The 16350-nt window shown below is 36.2% G+C and overlaps 1 protein-coding gene across 1 annotated transcript; it reads right to left on the bottom strand.

Moving 5' to 3' along the window:
• Positions 1–1781: 1781 nt before the first annotated feature.
• On the bottom strand, positions 1782–6575 carry LOC140179443 (uncharacterized). Its single transcript, XM_072218334.1, has 4 exons — positions 6248–6575; positions 4835–6163; positions 4371–4648; positions 1782–4115 (listed from the first exon to the last, which is right to left on the bottom strand). Exons 1-4 carry the CDS (start codon positions 6573–6575, stop codon positions 1782–1784), a joined length of 4269 nt encoding a protein of 1422 aa, XP_072074435.1.
• Positions 6576–16350: the final 9775 nt, after the last annotated feature.

Here is a 16350-nt window from a genome sequence, read left to right on the forward strand (position 1 = left end):
TTGATCGTAAAAATTTGATATCGATGTATGAGTTGCTGAAGTGGGAGGAGGATAAAGGTGTTGTTGTAGAGTACTTGGGTGAGTGTTAGGGCTTATGCCGATGTCTGTGTTATTCTCTTAAAAATCTCTAATATGAATTGTTTTTTGTAGGTGGAAAGTATCCTGGTGTCTCGGCTGCATCATTAAGGTCGCGTTTTAAGACCAAAAATTTGGACAAAGAAGTTTCTTCTTCTAATGCTGATAAAGGAGCTGGAACTGGCGAGGTTACTCAACCTCCCCGTGGTCGGACTAAGGTAATTGTAAAAAAGAGGAAGTCAGATGTTGTAGAGGTTTCTGAGGATTCTGATGAGAAGGAACATGTAGTTCCTTTGGAAGAGATACAAGCTTTTATGGGTAACCATAAAAAACTTCATGAGGTATCCGAGTATAGTGAAGGCTTTTCTGTCTGGGGAAAAGAGTATCCATATATGGCAGTGGTTGACGAATATTGCCAGTCTTCTGCTGATGTTTCGCTTGCCAAGGAAGTTGGTGATATGGCTATTGGGCAATATATGCAGGTAATTGCCGAATTTGTTTCTGTATTTATGATCTGAGTTGTTTGTAAGATTGATGTTTGTTTATTCTATCTTAGGTTGTCGGACTTCGTCTTGCCAGTCTTGGACGGAGCCAAGAGTTGATGTATAAGAAGACTTTAGTGGAGAAGAGTGAAATTGCTTTGTTAAAGGAAGAGCTGAGCAAGGAGAAAGCTGTTTCGTCTGGGCTTCAGAATCGGTTGAGTGAGACAGAGAAATTATTAAAAGAGACAAAGGAAAGTTATGTTAAAGATGTCGAAGATTTGAAGAAGAAGGAGAGTGATCTGGCGAGCATGCAATCTCGGCTTATTGAGGTTACTGCTCAATTTAAGGATATGGAGAAGAAAAAGGCGGATGAGATATTGGATTCTTTTGTTGAAGGTTTTGAAAGGGCAAGGTTGCAGGTAAAGTTTTTGGTACCGGATGCCGATCTCTGTGGTATGGACCCCGGAAAGATAGTGCGAGATGGTCAGCTGATCGAGGATGATGGTGACACAGAAGATGAAGCGGATAATGCTTAATGTGTTTAGAAACTTTTTTGAATTTGTTTTGCATATGTAATAGTTAGTTCTTGTGTTGAACTTTTTGATTTGTTTTGTTTGAATTTTGAATGTGATGCTTTTATTTAAGAAAAAGCTGTTTGTGATTGTTCGGAAAGTGTTCCGAGTTTATTTGCGGTTGATGATATTGTGTGATAATGATAGTTTGTAGCTTAGACGAGTATTTGGCGTTTTGTCTGAGCTGTATGGATAGAGTTGATTGATAAGATCATGTGCACAGTTATTTGATAGAGATTAAAATGGTATTCGTCTCCTATATATTCGGAGTCTTTTTGAACCTTTAAATACAAAGGTGTAGGTAGGCTAGCCTCGTTAAAACCTCTCCAAACAAAACCCTTTTTGGGATAAAATCTTGGTAGTAGGAAAAAGAGTACAAGCCTGTCCCTGTATTTTAACTATAAAATTTCTTTAGGGAAGACACATTCCATGTATTAGGCAAGAGTTTACCATCTAGTGATTTTAGCTTGTATGCTCCTTGGCCGAGTACTTCTGATACTCGGTACGGACCTTCCCAGTTAGTTGCGAGCTTTCCATGTGTTGGTGATTTCCGAGCAGTTTCTGTTTTCCGAAGTACCAAGTCTCCTTTTGAAAATGATCTGTGCTTGACCGTCCTGTTGTATTGGCGAGCTAGTGCGTGTTGTGCCGCTTTTTAACGTAGTGTGGCGAGGTCTCTTATTTCTTCTATGGTATCGAGCTCGGCCCTCCGAGCTTCGTCCTGAGTGCCGAGTTGTGTTCTGAATGAACTTTGTGATATTTCCAGTGGTACCATAGCTTCCGAGCCATATACTAGCCTGAATGGTGTTTCTTTTGTTGATGTTTGTGGGGTAGTGTTGTACCCCCAAAGGACTTCAGGTATTAGCTCGGCCCAGAGTCCTTTGGCGTCGTCTAGCTTCTTCTTTAGTGCATGTAGAATGACCTTATTTGCGGCCTCAGCTAGTCCGTTTGTTTGAGGATGTTCGACGGAAGCGAAATGTTGCTTTATTTTTAGATCCTGCAAAAAAGATTGAAATTTCTGATCGGCGAACTGACGACCATTGTCAGTTATGATATGTTGAGGGATGCCGAAACGGCAGATAATGTTTTTCCAAACGAATGAAATCATCTGCTGCGATGTTATTTTTGCCAAAGGTTGGGCTTCCACCCATTTGGAGAAATAATCAATTCCGACAATGAGAAATTTTACCTGGTCCGGTGCCGTGGGGAACGGACCGAGTATATCTAAACCCCATTGGTTAAAGGGCCAACTGATGTCTGAATGATGCAATTGCTCGGCTGGTATGTGTATTAGTGGTGTGTGCCTTTGGCAATTGTTGCAGGACCGAATTTTCTGTTGGCTGTCCTGTTTCAAAGTAGGCCAGAAGAAACCAGCTCGGAGGATCTTGGACGCTAAGCTCCGAGCTCCTGTATGTGTTCCACAGATTCCTTCATGTGCCTCGGCTAATGCTATATCAGCTTCGGGCTTGTTAAGGCATTTGAGTAGAGGGCGAGTATAACCTCGTCGATACAGCGTTCCATTGAATATGGTGAAGGACGATGCTTGTCGTCGGAACTTTTTGTTGTTCTCAACCCCTTCTGGTATATCACCTGTTTGTAGATAATGTATAAAGTCGTCTCTCCAATCTTTTCCCTGTGTAACACTTAACACGTTTGTCAGAGTAACAGTGGGTGATGTTATGGTAAATTGTTGTAGTGTAGATAACTCGGACTGTGTACTGCCAAGTTTGGATAAGATGTCGGCTCTTTGATTTTGTTCGCGGGGAATATGTTGTATATCAAATTTGGCAAATTTTTTTGATAATTTCTTTACTAATAGTAGATATTTAGAGAGGAGAGCATCTTTTACCTGGAAAAGGTCATTTACCTGCTGTACCACTAATAGTGAGTCACAAAATACTTTGATTGCCGAGATTTGGAGATCTAGACAAAGTCGGAGTCCGGCGATCAGTGCTTCGTATTCGGATTGGTTGTTGCTAGATTTGAAAGCTAGGTGTATTGAATGTTCCAGTATGAGTCCGTCGTCGGCCTCCAGACGGATTCCTGCTCCACAGCCCCCATTATTTGAAGATCCATCTACATATAAGGTCCATTGTTTTGTATGATCTTCTTCTGATGGCATTGTAAGCTCGGCGATGAAATCTGCCAGAAATTGAGACTTGATCGGTCCCCTTGATTGGTATCTGATATCGAACTCAGATAATTCGACTGCCCATTTTATAAGTCGTCCTGCAATTTCTGGTTTGTGTAACACTTGTCTTAGTGGGTGATCGGTTCTGACATGTATAACGTGGCTCTGGAAGTAAGGTCGGAGGCGCCGGGCCGAGAATACTAGTGCTAGTGCGAGCTTCTCAATCCTTGGGTAATTGAGCTCGGCATGTTGGAGAGTTTTACTGACAAAATATATCGGATGCTGAACTTTATTTCTTTCTGTAACGAGGGCCGAACTTATCGCCCAATCAGTAACTGATAGATATAGAAATAAATCTTCCCCTTGTAAGGGCTTTTGTAAAATCGGCGGTTGTGAGAGAGTTGTTTTTAATTTTGAAAAGGCTTTCTCACAATCGTCGTTCCACTCAAATCTGTTTTTCTTTTTTATTGTTTGGAAAAAAGGAATAGAAGTTGATGCTAGGCAAGGAACAAATCTGGAAAGTGCTGCAAGTCGTCCTGTGAGGCGCTGAACTTCTTTGACTGTTTTAGGACTGGCCATGTCCAGCACTACTCGGCATTTTTCTGGATTTGCCTCTATTCCCCTGCATGTTAGTAAAAACCCTAAAAATTTACCCCCTTGAACGGCGAATGCACATTTCTCGGGGTTGAGGCGCATGTTGTACTGTCGGATCTGGCCGAATATTTCTATAAGGTCGCTGATGTGATCATGTCCGATTTGTGTTTTTGCAACCATATCATCGACATAGACTTCGATGTTTCTGCCGATCTGTTTGGCGAATACTTTATCCATAAGGCGTTGGTAAGTTGCACCTGCGTTCTTTAATCCAAATGGCATAACTTTATAACAATAGTTACCGAAATCAGTAATAAAAGCTGTTTTATTTTGATCGGAGGGGTGCATGAGTATTTGATTATACCCCGAATACGCATCCATAAAACTCAAAGTAGCATAACCTGATGCGTTGTCTACTAAAGAATCTATGGATGGTAGAGGGTAAGAATCCTTTGGACATGCTTTGTTTAAATCAGTGAAGTCGACGCACATGCGCCACTTACCGTTTTGTTTTCTTACCATTACCACATTGGCTAACCAGGTAGTAAATCTGTTTTCCTTGATAAATTCGGTGTTGATGAGCTTTTGGGTTTCTTCTAGTGACGCTCTCTTTTTCTCTTCTCCGAGTTTCTGTTTCTTCTGCTGCACTGGTCGGACTGCCGAGTTTATCGCTAGTTTATGGCTGATAATTTGTGGGTCGATTCCGGGCATGTCTGAAGGTGTCCATGCAAAAAGGTCGGCGTGTTGTTGCAGGAAGGTCATTATAGCCTCTAACTCAGATGTGTTGATTGATGTACCTACATAAGTAAATTTGTTAGGGTCATTATAAAAATACACTTTTTGTAGGTCATCGGATGGTGTTGGGCGCTCGAGGAAATCAGCTCTTAGGTCAAGGTCGGCCAATGTGTGTTCCTTTTGTTTGAGGTTGACATTGTTGACTTATTGTGTTGAGCGGTTTTGGAATTTCATGCTGATGTTGTAACATTGTCGTGCCTCTTTATGATCTCCATGGATTGTTACAACCTGATCGTTCTGCAGTGGAAACTTTACACAGAGATGAACGGTAGAAACAATGGCGCCGAACTTGTTCAAAAAAGGTCGGCCAAGGATGAGGTTATATGGACTGAAACAATCAACTACTAAATATTGAATATCATTAGTTTTTGAAAGAGGGTGCTCACCCAGTGTGGTATGTAACCACACTGATCCGAGTATTGGAACTCGTTCTCCTGAGAAGCCGACCAAGTCTCCTCCTGTGGACTGTAGCATGTTGTCGCTGAGCTTCATCTTTTGAAATGTGGAGTAGAACAGAACATCGGCACTGCTCCCGGGATCCAAGAGCACTTTTTTCACTAACAGATCCCCTAGCTGTAGGGTGATTACCACAGGGTCGTCCAAGTTTTGTATACTGGAGTTGAAGTCCGCTTGTGTGAAAGTGACTTCTGGTTGTGGATTAGTGATTGCTACATCTTGCTGTGGTCCGTTTACCGAGCATATTGCTCTGAACGATCTTTTCCTTGCCGAATTTGAGTATCCTCCACTAGCGTATCCTCCTGAAATGCAATTGATTATACCTCGTGGTCTTTCATATTGGTTTGAGGATGCCTTCTCTTTTCCTCGGTTTTGTTCAGAGAGGTCGTTTGTTGTGGAGCTCGGGCCGCGCTTTTGGATGTGACCACCAATATATTTGTCGAGGTGTCCCTGCCTTGCTAGTCGTTCTAAAAGATCTTTGGCGACCACGCAGTCATCGGTATTGTGGCCGTGTTTCTGGTGGAAAGCACAGTACTTCGATTTGTCCACGTTCTTTGCATCTTGGTAGGTACCGGCTTTTCTCGGTGGCTTGATCAGTTTTGAATTCAAGATCTCCTTGATTATGTCCTCTCTCTTAGTGTTAAACTGCGTATAAGAATCAAATCGAGGTGTTAGTTTAAAACTTTTCTTAGTGGTTGAGCTCTTATCGTCGTTGCGGAAGTGTGACTTGTCAGACTTCCGAGCTTGTCTGAGTTCCTCGATATCAATTTGTCCTTTTGCCTTCTCCCGAAATTCTGCTAGAGTCTTCGGCTTGGCTACTGTGATTGTCTCCTGGAACTTTTCGGGCCGGAGACCGCTTTTAATTGCGTGCAGATGGACCTCGGGGTGAAGGTCTGGTATGCTGATTGCGACCTTGCTGAAGCGGGTCATGTAGTCCTTTAAGCTTTCGTTTGGTCCTTGCTTGATAGTGTTCAAGTAATCGGAATCATGCAAGTATATTGCGGATCCGGCGAAATGTTCTTCGAATAACTTCGCCAACTGGTGAAACCGTGAAATGGAACCTGCAGGCAAAGCACACAACCAATCAAGTGCAGGACCGTCTAAATAATTCAGAAAACAACGACATAAAACTGTATCTAATGCACCGTTGACGATCATTATTGATCGGAACTTCTTTAGGAACTTCCTCGGGTCTCCGAGTCCATCATAAGGCATAAGGGTCAGCGGCAGAGTGAACCTCTTCGGTAGTTTGAAATTCATCACTTCTTCTGTGAAGGGACCTACAAGGTCGTCAGCCTCTTCTTTTTCATCTTCGGGCTGTTGCTCTTCGCCTCGAGCGGTCTCCGAAACATGAGAGGGTTGGGACTGATGTTCCTCGTCTTCTGCTTGCTGGCGATGAGCACCGTTGTGCTCAATCCGAGCATGATTTAGTTCAGCGATTTGGGCAGCCATTAGCTGGTTCTCGTCGGCCATTCGTTGATTGGCTTGTTGTAGCTCAGTTACGATTCACATGAGCTCGGACAGTGGAGGAGGCGGTACGTCAGCCATGGATGCAGATGGAGGTAATGGGACCAAAAGAAAAAATATGATTTTCTCGGCCCCACGGTGGGCGCCAATTGATCTTGCCTGGGAAATAGATCGGCTTCAACTCCTCGAGATCAGCCGAGCTATGTGCTGCAAAGCCGAACGTCTGTCTCCTAGAATCCGAGTTTCTTGTATTCGTTGTTGGTATGAGAGCACGAGCAATACAAAAAGGGTGGAATGTACCTGCAAAGGCACTCCGAAGCTTAAGTCAGTGTGTATTATAGCTTACTTAGAAAAACTTAGGTCTTTAGAGATGTTCTACTTCCCTTTTATATGTGACGAGTTCTTTATCAGTTATATTTTCGGCGCTAACGTTCGAATAAGTGATATCGTAACCGACCTTATTTTGTCGTTGGAACGTCGGTTATGATGGAAACATTAATGTTGCTGAGTTATAGCTCATAATTCCGAATAGTAACGGAAAATGACGAAATATGTCATATGTTGTTAATGGTTATGGGACCGAGTTATAACGCACAATAATAACGACCATTAATATGAGGTAATGATGACCATATCAATATGTATTTTGATTTTGATTGTAGATCTTAAATTAGTACATTTTAATTATTTCTTTATATATATTTTAATTGTAGCATTTAATAAATTAAAGTGTTAGATTTTGATTTTAACATTAATTAATTAATAGAAATGACGTTGAAAATTTTTTATTCATTCTTAATATTGGAAACTAAATTCATAATATTCTTTTAGTTATAAATAAATAAATACTTTTAATATTCTATCTTAATTATATCTTAACTTGGTATTTTAACAAATTGCTGATCGATTATAATAAGATCCTAGAAGAAGCCACCAAAGCTTTCTAGGTCTGCAATGTACGATAGCAATTAAAGTAAATTTCACGACACCCCAATCAACATTTCTTTTAATTTTTTAGTTCAATCGTTATTCACTTCAGTTTAATTTAATTTTTATGTTTAAGTAAAAGTTTCACAGTATTACCACCCATAAGTTTTGTATTCAATTTCTGAAACAACAATGCATAATTGATAAAATTTATACTTCATAGCTAGAAAAAATTAAGCTTAAATTTATCAATAAAAATTAGACCATAATTTATTTGATATAGATAAAAGACAACTATTTAGAACAAATTATTCTCTTTAAATAAATTATATATAACTAATACTTAAAATTTAGAATAATTTATTCATATCTAACTCAAACCCTAAAATTTAAAAATTATACACTAAAATTTACATAATTTATAATTTAATAGAACAAAATATATATGATATATAAAAAATCAATGATCAAAATTTATATTTTTTAGCAAAAAATAAACCAACATCAAATTATATTTAATATTCCAAAACAAAAAATAAGCCCACTAAATTAAAATTCAAGAGTTTAAAATAGCATATGTTACGAACTCACATGGTTCAGCCCGATTACTCGGCCGGTCGGGAACACCACCTCCGATCCGAGCCCGAACCATCATGATAGGATAACCCGACGGGTCGGTCTCCCGCGCCCGACCCGAAGTACGCGCAACTTGCCACTACGCGGCTCAAGTCACCACGCCCTGCAAACCGGTCGGGTCGGCATCCTCGGGACAGCACCCGAAACCCCGACCCGAAGTCCGGAACGACCTGCTCTTCCCATATGGACTAGGACAGCTCACGGAAGCTTCTTGGCCAATGGAGTAGGTCATTTATGGGCCCGCCCAAGTACAGTATATAAAAGGAGAGGTCAGCTATCCTCCCAAGATACGTAACATCTTACCTATTTTGGCTATCACCTCGTACGGACACTGACTTGATCGTCGGAGTGTCCTTGCAGGTGGCCGCCCCCTCTCGTCATACCTCCTCCGGCATCCCCAGCTCACGTTTTGCATCTCTGCATCAACTCCGAGTGAACCCAGGGTCTCGCCCATTCACCCGCTGACCATCACCCGATCCGCTGAGAACCCAGGATTTCCAAGCAACGAACATTGGTGTCATCAAAATTATGATGCTATCACTATTATTTATCCAATCAATCAACTATAAAATATAAATAGTTTTTATTTTTTAAAATCTTAGAAGATATAAATGCAATGACCTTTTGAGTTATATGGCTAAGATTTAAAGATGATTTTTTAAATACATATTAATTGGTAAAATTTTATATTCTTATGAATTATTTTTATAAATTAAAAAAATAAAATTACTAATATCTATCAGAATAATTATACCTCTCTATCAACATAGATTTAATAAATATATAAAAATTTGTATTTTAAAATTTAAAATTTAAAATTTAAAATTAATTTTATTTTAATTTTTTTAAATATTTAAATAAAATATAATTTTAACAAAAGGCTTCTACAATTACAGAAAATATATATTATTTGATCTTGGTGTATAAATTTTATAAGAGATGAGAAACAAAAAAAAATAATCTTGATTTATATAATTTAATACTTTGAGTACTGTATTTTTTTATTTGTAATTTGGTCTCACTTTTAATAATAAATACAAATAAAAAATTTATTACATGCATATTTATATTTTTTAAATTATACTGTGAAATGATAAATTAAATTTTTTTTATTTATGATATTATTTAAATAGTATATACCATTAATTATTTGTTTTGTAATTATTTTTTTAGATAAATATTAGTTTTACTATTTGTTTTCATACTCAACGTAAACCGCTGCTACCTCCAGCGGTTTACGCACGTGTCCCAATACACATAAATCGCTATTGCCAGTAGCGGTTTATGGCCAAACATCAACAAACAGAAACCGCGACAGCCTCTATCGATTTCTGTGTTTTTCCATTCACATGTAATCCGCTACTCGCTATAGCGGATTATGTGTTTCGATAAACCGCTACTGGCAGTAGCGATTTCTATAAATATATGAAACAATGTATTTGCGTCTATATTTTTGAAACAATGCAATTGCGTAAATTTGAGGGGCAAACAATTTATTTATGTAAATTACCCCTACTCTTATGATTCTTTGGATTTTATAATATAAATGAAAATAAAGAGTAAAGTATCATTTTTGTCCCCAATGTTTGGGGTAAGTCCCAAAGTTGTCCCTAACATTTCAAAATTGACTCAATGTTGTCCTACTGTTAGGGATCCGTTAATAGAATTGACGGCAGGACAAATTGAGACGATTTTGAAACGTTATGGACTTAAATAGAACGAAAATATTGGGGACAAAAATGATACATAGAAATAAATTTTAATTTTTTCCTTCAATAATATCAATTTTTTACTATACATAGTATTCAATTATTTTTTAATCCCATCTAAGTAAATTACACTTAATCATATTACTTTCATTTTAAATAAATTAATTTTTTTATAATTTTACTCTTAAAGATTTTTAGTTATCATGAAATGTTTGTAGAATGACTAGTATATAAACTTGTAGAAAAAAAAATAATATATATACAATAAAATATAAATTATACCTTTTGTCTCTAATGTATCAAAATTCTTTAAAATTATAAAAAAATAAATTTATTTAAATTGAAAGTAATGTGATTAAGTGTAATTTATTTAGATATAATTAAAAAATAATTGAATACTATGTACAGTAAAAAATTAATATTAGAAAAGATAAAATTAAATTAAAATTTATTTTTATATATCGTTTTTGTCCCTAACGTTTTCGTCCTATTTAAGTCCCAAACGTTTCAAAATCGTCTCAATTTTGTCCCGCCGTCAATTCTGTTAATGGATTCCTAACAGCAGGACAACATTGAGTCAATTTTAAAACGTTAGGGACTTAAATAGGACGATTAAAACGTTGGGGACAATTTTAGGACTTACCTGAAACGTTAGGGACAAAAACGATACTTTACTCGAAAATAAAAGAAAGCTTGTGAAAATTATGAAAAAGTGAAAGAGTTGAAAGCAATTGAAAGAAAGAGAGAGCAGAGATTAATTTCTGAGATGAGTAATATTGATCTAAAATTGTTGCAGAGCGATCCTTTGTTTACACTAAAGGTTCTATATTTATAGTGATAGCATGCCCTATGTAACTTTAATAGTGTCTATATTCTCTACACCGCCCCCCTCAAACTAAGGGTGGGATTTGGTTGCACCCTTAGTTTGTCCATGAACACAGTAAATGAGGGAGCTGATAATGGTTTCGTCAAAATATCAACGACTTGAGCATGAGACGGTATGTGAACAATGTTTAGCAATCCTCTTTGAACATGATCATGAATGAAATGGAGATCAACCTCGAAGTGCTTGCTTCTGCTATGCATAACTGAGTTTGCAACAAGAAGAACAACACCTAAATTGTCACAAAACAAAGTGGGAGCAACGGGAGAAGAAACACGAATTTCTCGTAGAAGCTTTTGAATCCAAACTAACTCAGTTGCTGTGTCTGCCAAGCAACGGTACTCTGCCTCAGTAGATGAACGACTTACAGCTTTTTGCTTTCGGCTGCTCCAAAAGATTGGATTGCACCCAAGGTAAATACAGTAGCCACTTATTGAACATCGATCATCAAGGTCTGTGGCCCACTTGGCATCTGAAAAGGCAAGAAGACGAAGATCAGAGGATTTAGAAAATTGAATACCATAATTAATCTTACCTGAGAGATAACGCAAAATGCGTTTGACTGCCTTCCAATGATGAATCATGGGTGAATGCATGAATTGGCTAACTTTGTTGACTGAATATGCAATTTCAGGATGAGTGAGAGTTGCATATTGAAGGCCTCCTACTATTGATCGATAGAGACTAGGATCATCAAAGGAATTTGAACCCTGCAGTATTAGTTTTTCAGAAGAAAGCATAGGTGTGGGCATTGAATGTGACTTATCCATAGATGCCTTTTTAAGAAGATCACAAATATAGGTAGTTTGTGAGATATGTAAGTCTCTTAAAGGCAAAAAATTAAATTGCATGCCTAAAAAATAATGCAGTGTCCCTAAGTCCTTTAAAGAGAATATTTGATTCAATTGAGAGATAATAGACTCTATTTCAGATTTATCATTACCTGTGATGACTATGTCATCAACATAAGTAAGAAGAAAAAGAGTAGAAGAAGTTGTAAAATGAACAAATAAGGAAGGATCGGATGAAGTATTTCGAAAACCAAACATGGATAGAGTACTGCACAGTTTAGAAAACCAGGCCCTGGGAGCCTGCTTGAGACCATAAATGGCCTTATCAAGTTTACATACTAAGTCAGAATCAGAATTGAAGAGGCCAGGAGGTGGTGCCATGTACACATTCTCAGTTAGATCTCCATTGAGAAATGCGTTGTTAAAATCAAATTGCCTAAGAGACCAACCTTTAGATAAAGCCAAAGATAAAATGACTCTAATCGTTGTTGGCCTAATGACCGGGCTAAAGATTTGAGAATAATCGATGCCCTCAATTTGATGGCATCCTTTGGCCACAAGGCGAGCCTTATATTTTTTAATAGAGTTATCAGGTCCACGCTTAATGGCAAACACCCATTTAGACCCAATAATGGTGGAATTGGGTGGTGGGTGGACTAAATGCCAAGTTTTGTTTTTCATGAGAGCAATATATTCCTCTTTCATAGCTTGAAGCCAATGAGAGGAGTGCATAGCTTGAGAAACTGTCCTGGGAATATTATTAACCAAGTCAAGATGATTAGAATGTGCAATAAGAGCCTTAGGCTTAGAGATACCAGACTTGGAACGAGTTACCATAGCATGAGTATTGTGAGAAGATGAAGATTCTATGATAGGTAACCTTGGAGGCTCAATTTCAAAACCAGAAATTGATACTGGTGCAGAATCTGTAGTAACTGTTTCAGAAGGTGATTGATTAATAGTTGATGAAGCATTGTTAGTTAAAGGAGGGGAATTTGTATTAGAGTTAGGAAGTAGAGTTGAAGTAGGTGGAGCTGAACTTTGGGTACAAGATAACTGCGATGTAGGAGAATTTGAAACAGGAATCTGAGGTAACATCTCATGCTCATAAAAAGAGATTAGCGATGAATTAGAGATAACATTCTTATGAAAAAATGAAGGAAAAGGAAAAATATTTTCATCAAAAATAACATTACGTGCAATAACAACTGTACCATCTTGTTTTAAACATTTAAACCCTTTTGAGAAAGGAGCATAACCAAGAAAAATGTGTTGTTCAGACCTATAGTCTAATTTATGTTTATTAAAGGGTCTTAAGTTTGGATAACAAGCACACCCAAAAACCTTTAAAATAGAATAATCAGGGGGCTTGAAATGAAGAACCCCAAAGGGTAATTTCATATTAAGTATCCTAGTGGGCAATCGATTGATAAGAAAAGTAGCAGTCAAGAAGGCATCCTCCCAATATTCCATTGACAAATGTGCAGCAACAAGAAGCGTAAGTCCCATTTCACAAATATGTCTATGCTTCCTCTCTACAACACCTTGTTGTTGGTGAGTATGAGGGCATGACAATCTATGAATGATGCCATTGATATTGAGAAAGGTTTTGAATTCATTTGATAAGAATTCTTTAGCATTATCCGTTTGAATAGATTTAAGAATTTGACCTATCTGAGTTTCCATCATGGATTTGTATTGTTGTAAGATGGTAAACAATTGAGACTTGGTAGTTAATAAGTAAATACATGTGTATCTAGTAAAGACATCTACAATACTCAAGTAATAACGAAAACCAGAACGAGATATAGAAGGAGCAGGGCCCCAAACATCCAAGAAAACCAATTGTAAGGGTGCAGTATAAGTGGTTTCAGAATAGGAAAAAGATAAAGTATGCATTTTCCCTTTACAACATGCTTCACAAACAAAAGATGCTGAATCAACTGTATTAGAAAATAGAAGATTACACTTTTTAAGAACAGATTCAACAATCATTGGAGATAGATGGCCTAGGCGTTTATGCCACAACTCCAAATTTGTCCTACAAGTGGCTAAAAAAGTATGAAAGTTTGAATTATCATAACATGGTTTTGGAATACAAAATTGATCATACACATATAGCCCATGTTTAAGTTGTCCCTGAAGGAGCACTTACTTGGTATCCTGTGATTTAACCACACAATGAAATGGATGAAATTCAAAGAAGACATTATTGTCCAGACAGAATCTTGAAACACTAATTATAAGTTTTTAGCTATTTGAGGAATATGCAAAAGATTCTTTAAAATGAAAACATGATTGTTGGATGAATTCTGAATATATGAATAACCAGATTTAGAGATAGGCAAACCTGAACCATTGGCTATGTATAATTGATCGAGTCCTGTGTAATCTGAGGGTGAAATCAAACCGGATGCGTCATTAATGAGGTGGTGAGAGGCACCAGAATCAGGATACCAGGACATATCTGAATTTTGAGAAGAAGATGCAAGAAATGATTGTGGCTGATGAAATGAAGCTAGTGGAGGAGGTGGTTGATTGATTGATGGGGAGGAGTTTGACGAATTTGTAGTAGAAACTCCCTGGAAATTATGATCAAATCGAAAGAAGCATTGAAGGGCGGTGTGTCCAATTCTACTACAAACCTGACAAATCTGCCTATTATTGAGTTGCCAAGAGCTTCTGCCTCCACGAGAGAATCTGCCACCTCTAGCACTCCTTCTACCTCCATAGGGACGATTAGAGTTTCTTGGATTTGAAAAATTTGTTTGAGCAAGATTTGCTTGAACCATTGTTAAAGAATTCTGTTTGAATTTTTCAATGGTGTCTTCATGAGATACGAGGAGATTTGCAACCTCTCCCAAGCTAAACAATTCAGGTTTAGTTTGGATGAGGCTGATGCAGCTAGAAAACTCTTCTGGCAAGCCTTTACAAATAGTCTCAATGTAATCTTCATGGCTAAGCTGAAAACCAATTGCTATTAACGAGTCTGCAATTTTCTTAATTTTTGACAAATACTCAGATATAGTAAGGTTCTTTTTCTTAGTGATCTTCAATTGATTCTTCAATTGCTTGATCTTTGTTTTAGTTGATTCTGCAGAATAGTCTTGAAGTTTCTGCCAAATCTCCAATGCTGATTTACAATGAACAATTCGATTCTTGAAGGAAGAATCGACAGATGCTAAGAACCAAGAACACAGATTATAGTCTTGTTGCATCCATTCTGAATATATTGAAGAAATCTTGCCAGCAGTCGTTGTTTCTTCAGATTCAAATTTAGCAGGCACCTTCCCTTCAATTATGTGATCTTCCAGATTCTGTCCTTTGATTGTGAAGAGTGCTTGTTGCTGCCATGTAACAAAATTTGTTTCTTCAAGCTAAGCTTATCCAAGATAGGAGCAAGAAAATTTTTTTTATTTGCTGAATTTATAGGTAAAGCCATGGATTAAACCAATGCTCTGGATACCATGTGAAAATTATGAAAAAGTGAAAGAGTTGAAAGCAATTGAAAGAAAGAGAAAGTAGAGATTAATTTCTGAGATGAGTAATATTGATCTAAAATTGTTGCAAAGCGATCCTTTGTTTACACTAAAGGTTCTATATTTATAGTGATAGCATGCCCTATGTAACTTCACTAGTGTCTATATTCTCTACAAAGCTATAAAAAAAAGTGTTAAAGGATTTTAATAAATATAAAAGATATTAGAATATAAATAAATATTTTTTAATATAGAATACTTTAAAATAAAAGTGCAATATTTTATTTTTTAAAAAATAAATATAAAATATATAAATACATAAAAATATAAATATTTTTTATTCATGAAGACTAATTATTATGTTGTAAATTTTATAATGGTAAAAATTCATATTAAAATGTTATTTTTAATTACAATATATTAAATATAAAATAATTAAATTTTATTTTACATTTGACAAACACAATTCTGAATATTGAATAGTAAATAAATTTGGGTAATGTATGCTCATAAATTATATTACGGTAGTTAGCTATTTAATTTAATTCATATATCATCAATTTAATCAGTTATACATATGACAAAAAGTTATATTATGCAATATATTTATTTATTATGAATTTCTTTTCATGCTCGTATAAAGCACAGATCCATACACTAATATTTAAAAAAATATGGTTTCTAACCATTTAAAACGTAATTTATTTTTTATAATATGTTAATTTTTAATTAGTTAATTTTTTTATTTAATCGCTAACTGCACTATTAATTTGGATTTTTTAAATTTAACAAAAGTTAATATTTAGGATCACTTTGTAATTAAGTTATTCTTTAAACGTATGCCCTTATTGTATAATTAAGTTTATTTTTTAAAACTTCTTCACCTCTCCTTTTTTTTTTTTTCCATCTCTTGTTCCTCTACTTTTTATATCTTTAAAAGTTCCTCTACTTTTTATATCTTTAAAAATTAGATAATGATATATCTAATTACGTAAGGTTTCTACATTTAATTTTTTTTAATTATTTTATTGTTAAACGATTGTTAAGGTTACAAGTATGAAGAGTATAAAAAATTAGTCCCGCCTCGAATAGTAAAGAGTATATAAAATAAAATACCTGTTAATTTGATGTTTTAAAATTTTGAGTTAGGTGTACCATTTTTTCATTTTGATTCAATACTAAATAAAGCAAATTTGAGCTGATTTTTTATTATTTTCTTAACATTACTGTCTTTTCGAATCATATCATTTTGATTCAACCTCCAAAATTCTTTTTTATTTTATTTGCCAAACAACGCAGTACAAATAATGATAAATTAAGATCTCTTTTAAGTCAACGTTGCACAAATAATAATAA

This window comes from Arachis hypogaea, chromosome 15, assembly GCF_003086295.3.
Source record: "Arachis hypogaea cultivar Tifrunner chromosome 15, arahy.Tifrunner.gnm2.J5K5, whole genome shotgun sequence".
Taxonomy (NCBI): domain Eukaryota; kingdom Viridiplantae; phylum Streptophyta; class Magnoliopsida; order Fabales; family Fabaceae; genus Arachis; species Arachis hypogaea.

Bases quoted from the DNA above. Each gene is read 5' to 3' on its own strand.
- LOC140179443 (XM_072218334.1), bottom strand. From the start codon at position 6,575: ATGGCCGACGAGAACCAGCTAATGGCTGCCCAAATCGCTGAACTAAAT. The intron at 6,164-6,247 runs GTGCATTAGATA...CTTTGCCTGCAG, and splicing joins ATCAATAATGATCGTCAACG to GTTCCATTTCACGGTTTCAC. The intron at 4,116-4,370 runs GTAAGAAAACAA...TTTGGATTAAAG, and splicing joins GGTTAGCCAATGTGGTAATG to AACGCAGGTGCAACTTACCA.